Source organism: Strix aluco, chromosome 1 (genome assembly GCF_031877795.1).
Source record: "Strix aluco isolate bStrAlu1 chromosome 1, bStrAlu1.hap1, whole genome shotgun sequence".
In the NCBI taxonomy this organism is placed as follows: Eukaryota; Metazoa; Chordata; class Aves; order Strigiformes; family Strigidae; genus Strix; species Strix aluco.
Window position 1 is genome coordinate 163,687,761 of NC_133931.1, and position 16,483 is coordinate 163,704,243.

Sequence of the window (16,483 nt, forward strand, 5' to 3'; positions counted from 1 at the left end):
TCATGTATCATATGGAATTAAAAAAAAAAAAAATCCTTCTTTTTCTCCACATGTTAAGTTTCATGTTAATTCTCTGCATGCTAGTTCAGTTTCCTGCTTACTTTCCCAAAAGACAATGTTGAAACCTTGGCCCCACTGAAATCAGTGGCAAAAACTGTAACCAGAATTTCACTCTATAAATCTGCAGTGGAAGAGCAGGGGCTGCTTTTCGAGAGCTGATCAAACAAAATAGACTTTTAGTTTCCGTCCACCACATGTATGTGGATCTTTAAATTCCGGAGAAAGTTGCTTTATAGCATTTGGGTAAATAATGTGGCATATATTGTTTTATTTCTGTAGTGTGGTATATTTCATACATTTTGTTTAATGAACAACAAAAAAAGATTTTTAGGTTTCTTCTTTTTGCTTCCTGGTAATTTGTTTGACAGCTGTACATAGATGCTGCACAAAGAGTGGATTCACTGTCAGCATATCTTCCATGTTCTCCTATGACAGGCATAAACATGTATGACACATGGCCATACCTCGGTCATTCCCATTTACTTCAATACTACATTTGTTTTAATTGTTCTGGTTCCTTTTCAAATTAACAGCACTTCTGCAGTGCCTCTATGTTGGATTTTCTTCCCCTTGATCACGACAAAGTGTCCAGAGAGTAAGTCAAATTAACCTATTAGTGTTCTGTGCAGCTATAACTACTATATTTTTTTTCAGTGAGACTTTTTTGATTAGCTGCATCAAAGGTTTTTATCAGGTCAAGAAGCACTGTCTATGCCAGCTATTCTTTGTTCAAGGCTGTAGCAGCAGAGCTAGAGCATTGTGTTTCAACAAGGCCTCTTAAGGAGGATGAGCTGAGAGAAAGCTGAAAGTGAAACCAAGGAAACTAAACTCGATTTAAAAAACAAAACTTGAAGTGATGATTTTTATTTGTTTATATATTTTTGTCTCGCAGAACAGAACTACTGCTGCTTGATCCTAAGTACACCATTATGTGAACATTACAAACATTTTTACTGGCAAAGGAACTAAAGTTCCAGTGAAAGTCAAAGAAACTTTTTTTTTTTTTAAAGTGTCCCCATAATCTTTATAAATGTGCCATTCACCATGCTGTTTTTCTCTCCAGATTCAAACCACAATATTTTATATGCCTTTGAGAGCTTTCTCTTGTCACTTTTTAAAGCGGAAATTAAAGTTTCTTGGCTTGTTCTTCCAGCCAGCATTATGGGTTTGACTTTGTTTTTTCTTTTCCATGTTTTTCCTCCAGCCTTCCATATTCTTTAAAATGCTGAATTCTAAATTATAAACTGGGAATAAGATATATTATGTAGATGTTTCTGACATGCTTTGTTGAAAATCATCACTCAGAGCAACATGTGACACGGTCGAAGTAATCTCATCAGTCTTGCAGGCTAGAACAAAATAATTATGTACAGGATTACAAATGTGAACCTATTCTCTCTTAGAATAGATTGAGTGCTCTACTCTTGCGCTGTGCTTTGGTCCCGCAGTGATGTCAAAGTGTCAGCAGTCATTAAGAGAAAAACAGTATTTGCTTATTCATTGAGAGACAGGTGTCAAATCTGTACTTTACTTGACAGTATTTTTTTCTCCTTTAGCAGGAGGACAATTATTTCTCCTGTTCCTTCTTATTACCTTAGCTAAAGAAAACTAGCTTTATTTTTAGTGTCATTATGCTGCATTTTCTGTGGGCTTTGCTAAAATGATTAGTAACTATTTTAGTAAACAGTAGATATTAGTAATGTAGTGTGCAAAGCAGTAAACAAGGAAATTTTTTTTTTTTTCCTCCTTGTGCTTAGATTCTCCTGAAACCATATTTTGGGAGACAATGATGATGCATCTGATACTTTTGTAAAAGCTTATAGGTGTAAGTTTTTCTCTTACAAGCACTTGGATGATTCCTCCTTTGGGCCCCATGAGAGAGGAGCCCACAAAAAGGGCTGCACTGTAAATCCAGCAGAATAAAACTAAATAGCTATTTCTGTGGCAGAGGTCTGCTTTAATGAGCCTTTTTGTAAGTACAGTTCAGCTGTCTTTCTCTTTCGCAAAATAGTCATCCCTTAATTGTCTTGATTTCAAGTCCAATTCTAGGAAATTACATTTTCAGTTTTATGAACAAGAAAAGGGATTATTTAACCATGTGTTTTCTTTGTAATGAGGGTATGTTTAAATCTTCCTATGATGTTTAAAGTGATGATAAATAAATAATGATCTTTGTGTTTTCATGTATCATGCCAATAGATGTAGCAGGTGCAATTCTCTTACGGCCACATGAACTTGCTGCAAATATGCAAACCAATTAAATTGTTCTATTTATTGCTTGTTTTATTAAGTTTGGTTTTGGTTTTGCTTCCTTTTTTTCAACGTGATTACTGAAAATCAGGCTGACCGTTCATTTCAAGTGTTTCATCTCTAGCATGTCCTAGAGCAAAAACATTTCTTCTTGCAAGCTTTAATGGAATTTAATCTGTTAAATGTAATTTTTCATCTTGCTGATCCAACTGGGAAGTCTGTAGGTTTGTTATATGTATTGAGTCTTCATTTCTCTGAAGTGCTATTGCATGCTGTTGATTGCCACTGGAAATCAGTTGTGTGGGTTTTTTAGGGAGTAGTTCATACACATTCATTTATTTAACAATCTGTTGTCTTTCCTGTATTTCAGTTTTCCAGTTTGACACCGAATTCTACATCAGCGGACTTGCGCCTCTCTGCGACCAGCTTGTTATACTTTCATATGTAAAGGAGATTTCCGAAAAAACGGTAATTGGTTTTATGTTAGTTTCTTCACAGCACTAAACTGCCCTGTGAATTGGGGCTTAAACTAGTCACACAGATCTGATTATCTGTGAAAAAATTTGTAGTCTGCTGATAGTGAACAGTGCTCGAAACTTCTCTGACCTATAAAATAAGGTCAGTGGAGGTGATGTTGGAGACTAATGTACTTACCTTTCAGAAATCCTCTCTCGTTTCCCTCTCTCTTTTTCTCTCCTTTTCTTTCTTTCTGCTGTTTCTCCACCAGAAGAAATGAAGAATCTTTTTTAGCAATAAGAGGGGCTTGCTGACACTGGGAGTAGTGAAGTTGATCAACTCAAGCAATAAGAGTCAGTGTGGCAGGGTGGGATGCATGATTGCAAGCGAGTGGCATCATTGTCTCCCTTGCTTTCAAGACCTCTAGTTGTGTACACCCAGATACGTGCGTAGATAGGTAGAAATTAGAATGCATGTCAGCCGTTCTTACTGCGCGCAGGCGAGTGCCGCGTCTGTCTCCGACATTTATTTCATATTGCCAAATAAAAGACGAGGCAGTGGAGGAAATCCTTGAAGTTGCGGTGTGAGAATGGCAGATGCTCTTGATCATCTCTTTGATAGTACGTCTGCATTAGACAACCATCACCATAGTAACCTTAAGCAACTGGGTGCACAAGTTGCTAGGCAATGAAATGCTGTAGGTTCAAACAAATGCTCGAGCCTGCTGAAATCAATAGGGTTAGCTTCTAGCTCTGCTGCAGGATGTCAGATTATTATTTCTTTATTTATATTAAGGAGAAAAATAATGTTACAGCAGTGTTTCCCAAGAGAGCCAGTACAGTAGTCGTCTAGTGCGGGAGAGTCGATAAAAGAAAAGGAGGCAAACAAATGGGATAAGGAAGGGGGAGGAAAAGGTGTGTTGAAGTGCTAGGGAGCAAGGAAATTGGGAAGCTGCTGTTAATGAAGTAGCAGCGTGGGAAAGAAGCTAGTGTAAAGGAGGTAGTGACTGATAAAGGTTAAAGTCACTCTAACTGCTTCAGGAAGGAAAGATAAAAAGAGAATTTCAGGTGATATAATGGTAATAGAACATAGGAAAGATTTTTTTCATGTATTTGCTTTTAATTAGCCTTTTAAACAAACTCTGAATGCTGGACTTTGATAAACTTCTCAGTGCTCTGGGTAACCCTAGCAAGGAAGTAAAAGTCCTCTCCTCCCTGACACCATGTCTGTGCCCTGGTGTGGTGGGAAACCCTCTGTTAGCATCTTGGCTCCATGAGCACGAGCTGCCTGAGCTTTTAGCAGAAGTGCTGCTCGCTACAAATGCTGTTGGGTTGTGAGGAACACAGTTATTCCTACACTTGATTTCACAGCTTTCAAATGACAGCTTCCTGCATGTTACAAATTGGATCAAAATTGAACTTGTGGCTTGCTTTTTTTTTTTCTCCCCACTTGCACTGGAATAGTTAAATTGAGAAAAGCCCCAAGTGGTGCTGCTGCCAAATGGCTAGGCTAGAGCTGTGTAAATCCACGTTGTATGTCTCCTTGCTCTTTCATTCTGTGTTTTGTTATAATTCACGACCAGAGGTAGAAAATAATGGATTGTCCTGGACCTTGGCTTGATTAAAAATACAGCTAGTTGAAGACAGAGGTTTCTCTTGGATAGAAGATGAAAATCCATGATGTCGTCTTACCATAAACACCTACACTGCTCTTGAAAGTTCCTGTTACTGTAAGATCATTAGCACAGCAAATGTTTTAGATTATTCTTAGGTTAATTCTTTCCCTACTGCTGCTGGGTGCTTAAAAGTGCAAACTCAAACACCAGCTAAAAAAACCCCCAGTTCATCTTGGTACCAGAATATCACTGATTCATAGAAGTTTGTCCTTCAGGGCCTGAACCCAGTTGAGAATGTGTCTTAAATTGTTGCTCGTTGAATGCAGTGGTTGATTATCATCTCTGATAGTCCTGAAAACTTCTGTGACTAAGAGCAGAAAAACAGCGAGCAAACTCAGGGGTAGGGTTAGACCTCTGTCTTGTCTAAACCTCCTTCTCTGCACTAACCTGTTTAAGGGAAGCTAGCCAAGAGTAGGAATAACTTTCCTTTGTGGTTCAGATGCAATTACAGCTACTCTGCGGAGCACAGCTTTGCAACACGTATGGTTTGCAGCTGGGTACCCAGTGCAAAGTACTGGACCTTTGGGGATGTTTGCAGCTGTTGAATTTCAGCCTTGTTTGTAGATGACCATCAACAGACATGACTAAGGTAAATCATGTAGGATGCAACTAAGACGTTGGCGTTTTTCTAGGAAGTGGAGTGCTGTGCAAGGCCTAGACTGGATATTGTGCAACCCCTACCCGAGTCCTGTGAAGAGATCTCTTCTGATGCACTAACAGTACGAGGATTTCAGGAAAATGAATGTAGAGATTATCATTTAGGTAGGTGTTCTTAATATTGTTTTGTTTTATTTTCATAACTTGGTTAAAAAAGATTTGATTTGAGAGGACTCAGCCTTCTTTTTCATTTTTATGTCATCTTCTTGAATAACTGTCTGTAACTGCTTATGACACTGAAGTGTGAAGTGTAAATCCACAAGAAGCAGTCACATGAAAGAAAACAAACGTGCATATTTAAACATCATGATTTGTAGTGCCATCTATTAAGTCAGATGTACTGGGGAGGGCAGAAATACGGAGCTCATGTAATGTCCAGTATCATGGAAGGCAGTATCTTTGATGGAGATGTATTCAACATTGATCTCTAGGAGCTCTTGTGTCTCTTTGGATGCAAAGACTTCTGGAATAGTGAAATGAGTGGTACAGTGTCTGGAAAAGCTGCTTTAGAGACAAAGATGGAATAATTGATGTTTCAACAGCAAGATGCACCTGGATCAACTTAAAAGGGGCACACTGATACTTAGCTTTCCTGTACTGACAAAGCTCTCGGTGTGTAACAGACCCCAGAATGGTAAAATGTAATGAATAGAAACTGGATTTTGGCAAGTTCAGCCTAGAAGATAGGTTTAATTATGTAACAGGCAGGGAGATGAAGCCCTGGCACAATATATACCAGGGTCTTTTAGATACGATGGGATGGTTTTCAGATATATGTGTTGTAGTTCAGTAAGACAAACGGCAAAGCTGATGCAGAATTCCTTGGTGAAGATTATATAGCCTGTGTTATACAGAAACATTCCTTCTGGCTTTTAAAATCCATGAATCTGTTTTTTAAGCATCTTCTCTGGCAGCATGCTTCAAATCATAGGCTTGGCAGGCCTCTTTGTGCACATCAATGCCCTTAAGCCACTAGAAATACAGTATATCTCCTCCTGATGTCCAAAACATCTCTGCTGCTATCAATAGAATTGGGATTTCGTTATACCTGTCCCTAAGCAGAACATTCATGTCCACAGTTGTACTTTTATGCTTAATGAATATTCTAGTTGATCTGACAAGTCTAAATTTTTTGGATGGCTTTAAAACAAGCATTATTTTATGAATTGCTTATCAGCTCAGGAGTGTATTTGTATGCGTGTATAGATACAGATGAGGGATGGGGGATGGTTTTCTTTCCTGTACCTACAAAATATTGATGGTGTTTCTTCATGGGTTCTGTGGAAATAATAACTATTCTGAGCAGTCATCTTCTGTGTTTGATTTTACCTTTAAGTACATTTTTACTTTGAGCTTACTCAAAAATAAAGGCTTATGGTATAAGCAACTGCATTATACATATAACCTTAACTTATCACATTGCAAATGCATCGCTGTAATGATGTGCTGTGTCCCCAGGGGTTATGGCATCTATCATTTATGCTTTTGATGGCCTTGACCTTGATGGGGAGGATAAGTTTATTGCAGGCTGTGTAGTGTAATAGTCCTCTAAAAGTATAATAATGTGTTCTAAACCATCATAAAGTTTACACATAGTGGATGAATCAGAATTTGCAATAAGCTGTAGTGATTTTTTTGAAAGATATTTTGCCATTTAAACCAGTTTTAATTTATTGGAGAATACAGCTTCCCAAACAAGCATGTTCTGCAGGAGTAGCCTTGCTATCTTCCTTGCATCTCCTTTTTTAAAATTCCCCTCAAGGGTGTACTAAAAAGCAGGGCTTTACTTAAGGAAAATATAATAATAATAAAACTGTGTATGCATTTGCAGAGTATTCCGAAGGTGAATCACTCTTTTATATCATCAGCCCAAGAGATGTGGTTGTGGCTAAAGAGCGGGACCAAGATGACCACATTGACTGGCTTCTTGAAAAGAAGAAATACGAAGTAATTTTTACAACATTCTTTCCTTCAGGGTTTCCTGGTTTGGAAATTGGAGTGGGATGATGAACTTTGCTAGGTCGTTCGGATTGGATAGTTTCTGTTCCTACAGTCATTGACTAAATGCTTGTAAAGCGTAGCAGTTGACTATACATCTCTCCATCTCTCTGGAGAGTTAGTCTTCCTACTGAAACAACTCATCTGAATTGCACCCAAGTGAGGTAGCTGAATTAGATGCTGTGAATATGGCTTTCAGCATCAGATATGAAATGTATTAGCTGTCACTGAAAATTATTAAAGCTGCGTTTTGGCTTTAAAGCAGCAGAACAGTTAACTAATGAGCTACGTGGATATTTTTCTAGATCTATCCCAATTAAAGAGGGAAGGGAAGTGGACTTGGTGGACGATATTAGATTTTTCCCATTCTATATGACTTCCACTATAGAACAAAAGGGTTGTGTTAGGGTATTGTAGAACAAAAGGGTTGTGTTAGGGTATTGTGCATTGCTCCACATTACTTACCTTCGGTGTTGAAGCTTTTAAAAGTAAAATAATACAGGCTTGAACTGTAGGTATTCGTGGTGAAAGTAGCATTAGTCACAAAAAACAGAGCCAATATTAAAAATAAGGATATACAGCTTCTCTGGGAAAAAGCAGCTCGGTATTTGGTTGCATAAATGTCAGTGTGTTTAAGCATGTATATCTAAACACTTAAAACAATGATAATAAATTCTTACAGACAATATCAACATGCGCCCAGTGTTCTGGATTCTGATGTCCAGCAGTTAATGGCTTAGAACAGTTGTTACAATGCATAAAGTAACTTGCAAATTCTTATTTACGTGTTACTCATTGGATGCCCATAATAAGAAAAAAAAAAAAATGGGAAAGACATTTGGCACATATTCCTTTTGTTAATGTAATCATGACATTCCTTATGCAGATTCGTTTAAATCCTTGTGGATGCTTTCGCATCTGAATAGCAAACTCATACGATGAGTGCAGTTTTGCAGTTTATGTAAATCGCAGTATTTGGTCCCTGAAGACTCCAGTAATTTGCAAGTGACAGCTGTGCATGTGCCTTTATGAAAGCCATTCAAGGTAGTAGATAGCTTGTGTGTTATGATGTATGTTAAAGGTTTCATGTTGTTTGTAAAAGTGTTAGCCTTGTTTCTGTACATTTGAAAGAAGTAGAAGAACAGCAAATGACATTTAAATATAAATCAGTCTGACTGGAGAAGACTTTAGGGCTGGCGAAGTGAAAGGTAGCCTTCCCCCACTCCCTTTCCTGATGATTTTTTTCATAGGTTTTCGTAGTGAAGGGTTCTCATTTGAAAATGATCCAATGTGATTGCATTGTCTGTTTCGTTGTAATCTTGCAATTTGATCCTAATACAGTAATGTGGAGTGAACCCAGATGGAAACAAAAGTAGTTTTCTCTTTGGTTGACTGCTTCTGTTTGAGTATGAATTCAAAGCTGTTCATCCAACCATGGCATTAAAAATTCTAGTGCTTCAAACACCCTGCTCTGAAAAATAGTTTATTTATGCAGTTCTAGAGCTTTCTGTATTGAAAGTTTGTGTATTTGGCTAGTATCTCTGTTTTCTACTTTTTGAACATAGGAAGCTTTGATGGCAGCTGAGATCAGTCAGAAAACCATAAAAAAGCACAAGATTTTGGTAAGTCTCAAAACTGCTATTCAAAACAAAATATCTGATTTCTCTTAGAATGCTGTGAGATGCTACAAATACATTTCCTGTTCTGTATCGCACCAGACAATAGCTGTTAGGCATACTCCAACTAGCATTCGATTTCTTGGTTTCAGCTGCAGAACAGGAATGTTAGTATGTGAAACACAAAAGGATCTGGATTTTATGAAGGTGCTATTGCCATTAAAAAGAAGAGAATTCCACTTCTCTGATTGCTGATGGAGTTTTTGTTTGCTTTTACATTTGTATTAAATTTGCTGTTGTTTCAAGTAACACACAGAATTGTAATATTAGAGATTGGGTGGGGGATGACACATTTCTCTTTAACTTTTACCTTGTACATGTGACAGGGTTTTGGCAGGAGTTTAGAAGGTGCAATTGGAAGACCTTTTAAATGCTATTGAAATTCAGTTACAGTTTCACATCTACTTCTCTCATGTGCTTTGCAATTCTCATAATTTTACATAGTTAAGCTCCTTTTCTCCTGTATAGTTATTTCCCATGTTTATAAGTCCCTTCACAGAGCAACAAAGGGTATCGATGTTTAAGACAAAAGGGGGCAGGAGAGAAGTGTAATAGCCACAAAAGCATCACTAATTTTAGCTCTTTTTTTGTTTGTTTAAATTGACCTCAGTGTGAACACATTGGTGTTTCATTAATACCGCTGCTTCTTTAAATGGAAGTCTCTATTTAAGTACAAAGCGTTAGAAGATGTGCTTAATTTTTAGCCAGATTACTGCTATAATATGCACACTGTATATCTGTATGTCTTAAAAATTCTTTTCTTCTTGTGTTGTCCAGAAGTTGAATCAAGACCTAATGGCATGCCATAACCTTTCACAGAGTTTGTAGGATTTAACTGCTTTGTGACCCTTGCAAAAGATGTAAAGTATTGTTAAAGGAGGTCCTGCCAATACATTAGAGGGGGAGAGGGGAAAAAAAAAGCTTTTGGTTTGCAGAAATTTGTTCCACTAGGATGAAATTCAGTGTGGGTATATACAAGCAGAATTGTTGAGTGTTTGGTGTCTAATGCAAAACCCACAGAATCTGATGGGGAAAAATGTTGACATCAAGGCCTAAGTAAAGGATTAGTGATACAGGGATTTAAAACAACTCATGCTCTCACTGCTCAGCAATGATCAGATCAATGACACCACACTCACACCACCTGACAAGTCTGATGGTCTTGGGGATTTTTGAGGTTGCAGTAATGATCACTGCCCCTCTGCACCTCTTGAGCAGAATGCAAGGGCCCTAAACCATCACACATCTACAGCTTTTTTCCTTATACTGCCTTCTCTGCTCACTGGGGAACTGGCCCACAGGAGAAAAAGGCTGCCAGAAATCTTCATTCTTGAGAATGGTGAAGTTGAAAATACAAACGTGGTTCTTATAGTGGAATGAAATCCTAAAATCTGGTGTATGTGCATGCCTTTTTTTTTTTTTTTTTTTTTTTTTTTTAAACTTTGTAGCAGATTGACCAATTGAAGTTGTTAGATACCTCTGTTCATATTCTGGTCTGCTCAGTACTGTGCTTGATCAAAAAATTTATATTATGCCTCAGAAGACCAAAATGTTTATTGTTATAGGAAACAAGGACTTTTTCATTGTACACATCTCTTTTTCTTTTCTTTTCTTTTCTTTTCTTTTCTTTTCTTTTCTTTTCTTTTCTTTTCTTTTCTTTTCTTTTCTTTTCTTTTCTTTTCTTTTCTTTTCTTTTCTTTTCTTTTCTTTTCTTTTCTTTTCTTTTCTTTTCTTTTCTTTTCTTTTCTTTTTTTCCTTTTTTTCTTTTTTTTTTTTTTCTTTTTCCTGGAAACAACGTGCTTTTAGTGATGTGACTCTTACTTTATGCAGTGGGTACACTGGACTGTGTTGACCTTGACATCAGTGTTGAGATTACAGCAGAAGGCATGGCTGTTTTGCCAAAATTTTAATATTTTAAACACCTACCAGAAAAATTTTACAGCTGCCCTGTGTGATAAACTCTTGGGAAGGGGAATTTAATGTGTAATAATATGTAAAAATCTTGCTAAATTCTCAGTAATTCCTTTACTTCATGGAGCAGCACTAGGATTTATATTCTCCCCCTTGCAAACTGTGCTGACAAAGAAAGTGTCTCATACAGTGGCTGGTGGTTTTCTTTTTGAGATAACTAATGCAAGCACTGAATGATCAGCTATGTGTTTTGAATAATCCTTAATATGTAGAGGTGACACAGTCTTCTCAGTGTCAATGAGGTTATGAGAATTATTTAAAAGAGCATCTTAATTTGACCCCAGGAGTGGTTTACACAGGTATTTTGTGTTGTCTGTTCTGTGGGCCCTACATCTAAAGGAGAACTCAGAGTATCCACTTAGGGCCTGGTGCTTGACTTAACAGCAGTGCATACAGCTGGAATGATAGTTATTGTGACAGCCAAGTAGTTGACTTCCAAACTTTTATAACTAATTCTTTATTTTTATTTCCTTTAGGACATTGGCTTAGCCTATATAAATCACCTAGTGGAGAAAGGAGAGTATGACCTGGCAGCTCGGTAACTTATTATTAAAGATTTTCTTTGCTGGCTAAAGTGTGTCTGTGTGTGGGGTAAAAGCAAAACCAAATTATTGGTTCTGAAGTATTTTGTGATGTTGATTTTTTTCTATTGTTCTAGAGTTTCTGAAGTTTCAAAAACATACAGATGTATTATTGTGCTGTATATTTTCTTGCCTATAGTGACCCAAAAGTTACTGTAAACTTTCTAAAGTTTAACTAGATTTGGGACATGTAAATTTGGGAAAGTCAGCATTGATTTGTCAAAGTCACACTAGATTTTCAAAACGGAGGTTTTCTTTGGATGTTGATAATCTAAATTTATTAGTGTGTCATTACATGTAAGACCATCAGAAAATAATTTGTGGTTAGATGAGTGTAAACAGAAGTGCCAAATATGGGTATCTAAAATAAGGATCAGAAATTACCTAAGATTTGTGTTTTCATGTATGTGTAAGCATAAGCATATATTTTTATGTGCTCAATTTCTCTCAGCTGAGGTTTAAAAGCGTCACTCATAAAGGTAATATGGCCCTAATCAATAAGGGTGAATGCATAGTAAGGAGTTAAGTCCTTTTGGATGCAACAACATTGTAAGATCTGAAAGGAGGAGTACTTGGCATACTCTGCTTGAAGCAGTGGTTTCCAAAATAAGTCAGCTTCAAAACTGTCTTGATAGGAAAAAGAAATGAATCCTTGCAGTAATGCTGTCACACTTGTATTATTCAATGTACCTACTTTTATTCTCTCCCCATTCATCTTCCTTCCAGAAAGTGCCAGAAAATTCTTGGCAAAAACACAGAACTCTGGGAATTTGAAGTTTACAAGTTTAAAGAAATAGGTCAGCTTAAGGTAACTTAATTTCTCTCTCTGTACTCAAGTAATTGGCATGCTGTATTTCTCGTATGTTTTGACCAACTATCTAAGCATTGCGTTTAATGGCCCTAGTGCGGTAGCAGGATACAACACTGCCCTTGAAATTCCTGCCCCAGATCTCTAGCTGTACAGTTGTCTCTCAGGTTGACATGTGTACGTTAACAAGCCTCAAAACGGGGTTGGAGGTGTAGCACATGTGGTACTCAGCTACCTATTTTTAACTTGTTGACAACCCCCAAGTAAAAGACACCCCCAAGGCTTTTACGTGCAAAGATGCTCACAGTTAAATACATCTTTCCTATTTAGTTTTCGCTCCCTTCCAGTATGTCCTGAAAAATCCTACCCCAACTCTTAAGGAAAATAACCTCTGTGGGTGCCAGCCTTTCCTGAAAATCCAAGTCCCTTGCAACAGAGTCACAGTTTTAAGTGTCAAAGAATAGTTAAGTTGCAAACTAACAGGGAAAACTTACGCTGTGGGCTAGAAATGGTAGCAAGAAAGAGGAGCAGTCTGCCCTGTCTTGTGTTTTTCCTGGTCGCAAGCCAGCTACCATAACAGTACACATTTAATGTGAGATTCTCAGTTAATAAATTGCCCAGGACATAAGGCTATAGCGCTGTCACTGCCAAACCAGTAGAAAACATTATGCACACTCCCTTTGGTAACACGTGTACGTTTATTTCTGAATTTTATGTCTTCCTATTCAAACTCAATGAGCCTAAAAGGACATATTATTAAGATCTCACAGCATGCAGTCCCTTGCTGGTTTTGAGCTGTTTAATTCTGTTCAAAGAGCGAAAGTGTTTCAGCGTTACGGTTTTCAGAAATGTCTGGCTTTTGTTTTAGAGCCACTCCAGTGCAAGAACAGCCTTGACTTTTGTATGAGTTCTTAGTGGTTCGGTGCACACTTTGCCACCTTGGAAGATGAAATCTCATGTTTCTGTCTCTATTTCAATCCAATAAAGGACCTGAGTGCAGGTACAGGTGAAATTTTGATATACTGCTTCTTAGTCCTTTTGGGTTTATTTTGGTTTTTAGATGCAAGTGCCTGGAATGGATGTTTTTCTTGTCTCCACTTATGTCATCCAGCAGACTGTAAAATATAAAAATATTTGCAGGTTTGCTGCAAAAACATCTCTGCTAAATTACTGCTTTTCTAAACAGTTGGTTGTTTTCATCCCTTTGAAAGTGGGCTTAGAAAAACATAAGATGCAGTCCGTTACATTATTCAGCTTCAAACTGCAGTTCTAGAAGATACCTTTCTTATTTTACTATTATTTCAACCACACATAACTTTTCCCAAGTTCCCAAAAATACCTGAATATCATAATGGTTGAACTAAGTTAAGCCAGATCTAAATGAAGCGGTTCTTGTAATGCGTGGGGTCACTTGTATGCTATTTGGAATTTTTACTTATTTATTCAACCAGCAGGTATCAAACACGATAGTGTAACTGGGCTATAATGGCTTTAAGCCTTGATGAGGAGACTCTATTTGAGATTTGGAGACAAAGTGTGTTTCAAAATGGAATTGTCTCAGATAATATGCACTGTATATAAGTGGCTGCCTGAAATCTGACATTTCCCATCTAACACAATTTGCCAATAACTAAGGTGGCAGTAAAACTAAAAGTTTAAACTTTTGTTCCTGCAGAGGGACTAATTAGTGATACCCCAATGTCAAAGCCTGTGGGGTGAGTGTCTTGTTTGCCATGGGTCTAGGGGATTTTTGTGTTCAGTACTAAAAGGTCCTGTTTGGCTACCAGAGGCTGCATTGTGGTATCTTGATGTCTCTCGTGTCTTCAGTGAATGTCCCCTAGCAAACCTTGTTATGGCAATTTCAAGATTTTAGAGCCTTGCAATGCTCAGCTCCTTTCCTCCTCCAGCAGCGGTGGCTTGCTGGAGTTACGTGCTTGTGCTCGCGTCATTTCAGTGTAAAATCCAATGTCTCGGCTCAAACAGCTAACAAAGGTGGATGTGAAGGAAAATGCCAAACTCTGTGAGCGTTGGCCGTTGTGGCATGAGGGATATGCTCCATTCTGTTGACTCTGCTGTGACAGCAGTGACTTTCAGCAGGGTTGCAGGATGATCAGCTAGTGGCAGCAATGTTTTAATGACCAAAACGTTGTCTAGAGGACACATGAAAGACTTCACCTGACTGCGGTGGGCATAAGCATAGAGCAGCATTATCCAGACAGCCTCTTTCATCTCATAGGTGTCCTCTGAGGAATAAATAATTGTGGTTTGGTCTTATTGGCGAGATGTTTTAGGCTATCTCATGTCAACTTTTATATGGGCTTTCTTGTGTATCCCCTGTCGTTATACCATTTGATCAAAAGTCTGAAAGCAGGTCTTAAGAAGAAACTAAGGAAGAAAATATATTTGTGTATAGTATCCTTTTTTTATTTACAGTCACTTTCACCACGTGATTCAGGAATTGATACTAAGGCATCCTGATTCTGGAGCTTTTCTGTCTGACCTCGCTCCTTAATGACTGCTTAAAAATAAACCAGGAAGAGTTTGTAACCTCCAACATGGGTCTTAGTTCACCTTTGTGCCTAGGCTTAAAATTAACTTGGATGCTTCTCAGTCTTTGCTGAGTACAGGGGCCAAACTGCAGGAGGTGGTTGTGCTTTTCCTTCAAAGCAGTGGGACATGGGGCGGGAGAGATTTCCTTCCCGAGGCAGCCTGGCCCCCATGCAACGAGGCAGCTGCACTGCTCAGCACCTCGCTGTGCAGCCGAACCGCAGCCAAGAGCTGCAGCAAAGCCTGGCGGGCAGGGCTGGTCGTTGAGGAGGTAGCAGGAAGGTAGAAAGTGGGAATGAAAACAGCCATTGGAGAATGTCCTCTGCCTTCGAGTCTCCAGCTGATGTCCTGCTTGCTTTCTTTATGGTCGGAAGAGGCTTTTTTATGAGGGGGTCAGGAATATGATTCCCCAGGGCAGCTGGCAAGACCGTGCCCTGCGTTAGCTATTAAATTCTGTGACAGATGGTGGGAGCTGATGTTGGCAGTGTGCTACGTTGCAAAGACTGGCCAAGCTCAAAGCGTGGGGAGAGAAGAGGTCTCCTGTGAGCAATGAACTTTTAATTTTTGCAAAGCTATTAACAATGCTTTTTTTTATTGGTCTTTCATTTTTACCTCCTTTTTCACCCACGGATGGAAGACTTTAATGAAGTATGTAATTTAGGCAATTGTTTTGGTTTAAATACTAGGAGAATTTTTTGTGAATTGCTGTCTGTAAAACTGCAGAAAATAAACGTAGTGAGATGTTATTTCTCCTGCTTTGTACAAGCAGCTTCAGTAATAAAACGGTACTGCACCATGTGCCATTAGTGGGCAACAAGCAACATCTCTGAGTGTTTGGAGGAATTTCATCAGTGTTGGACCTTCAGCTACAAACCCCAAAGTCCCAACACAGCTGGTAGCAATAGGGTTTATTTTGGCAGGTGGTACCAACCTTGGCCTCTAGTTGCATGGAATAGTAGTGCTAATAAGATGCTGTGCTGAAATTCCAGGGTATGAGCTGATTCATTCTGGCAGGTTCTCTTCTCCTGCCTGCCAGAATGCAGTTCCTTAATACCTCCTGTAGAGCAACAGATCACACACCTTCACCTTTTCCATGGAGAGATGTATTCTCAAATTAGTTTTCATCTGGGTATGTAAAAATAGCTAGCAAAACAGAACTTTTCATAAAATGTAGTGACCTCTCAGTAAGTCATAAATCAAAAGTACACATTTTTCATCTAATGAATGCTTATACCTTTTTACAAGATATAAGACCAAGACTGGACAAAATGCATTTTGAAAATTTCTTCTTTTGAGGGTTCTTTAATGTGTTTTATTTTCTAAATGACTAGCAGTAAATATTCAGACTTCTCTAAGTGCAGTGGCTGATTCTCCCATTCTAACTACTGTCTTACCACCTATCTTCCTAATGAAAATGCTTTCAGATAAGTAATACAATTCCAATGTATGCAATCCTAAAGTAAATAACTTCAGGATACTGCTTACAAATGTCAGTATACAGCACTTCCGATGTTTACCAAGAGCCATGTTTTGCCTATAACTTTGGGGTTTTTTTGTTTCACAACAATTCTTTTTTTCTATCATCAGTGTACCAGGATGTTATATGTCATTTCCCTTCTGACACTTTGTTCTCCTTCTTCCTATAGGCAATTAGTCGTTACTTGCCCAGACGGGATCCAGTTTTGAAACCTCTGATCTACGAAATGGTCCTACATGAGTTTTTGGAGAGTGACTATGAGGTACTTGCAGCCTTACGTGTCCACAAGTAATCGTTATTGCCAGCCAAACACCCTCAGCAATGTAG

The 16,483-nt window shown here is 38.3% G+C and overlaps 1 protein-coding gene across 6 annotated transcripts in view; it reads left to right on the top strand.

The window, feature by feature from the left end:
* VPS41 (VPS41 subunit of HOPS complex) overlaps positions 1-16,483 on the top strand; it is a 109,525-nt gene that overhangs the window by 68,865 nt on the left and 24,177 nt on the right. For all 6 annotated transcript variants that reach the window (XM_074843494.1, XM_074843535.1, XM_074843500.1 and 3 more), the window contains 7 exons: positions 2,681-2,778; positions 5,074-5,203; positions 6,930-7,045; positions 8,662-8,718; positions 11,220-11,281; positions 12,051-12,132; positions 16,326-16,418. In XM_074843494.1, the coding sequence (XP_074699595.1) occupies positions 2,681-2,778; positions 5,074-5,203; positions 6,930-7,045; positions 8,662-8,718; positions 11,220-11,281; positions 12,051-12,132; positions 16,326-16,418 (638 nt within the window). The remainder of the gene's footprint in view (positions 1-2,680; positions 2,779-5,073; positions 5,204-6,929; positions 7,046-8,661; positions 8,719-11,219; positions 11,282-12,050; positions 12,133-16,325; positions 16,419-16,483) is intronic.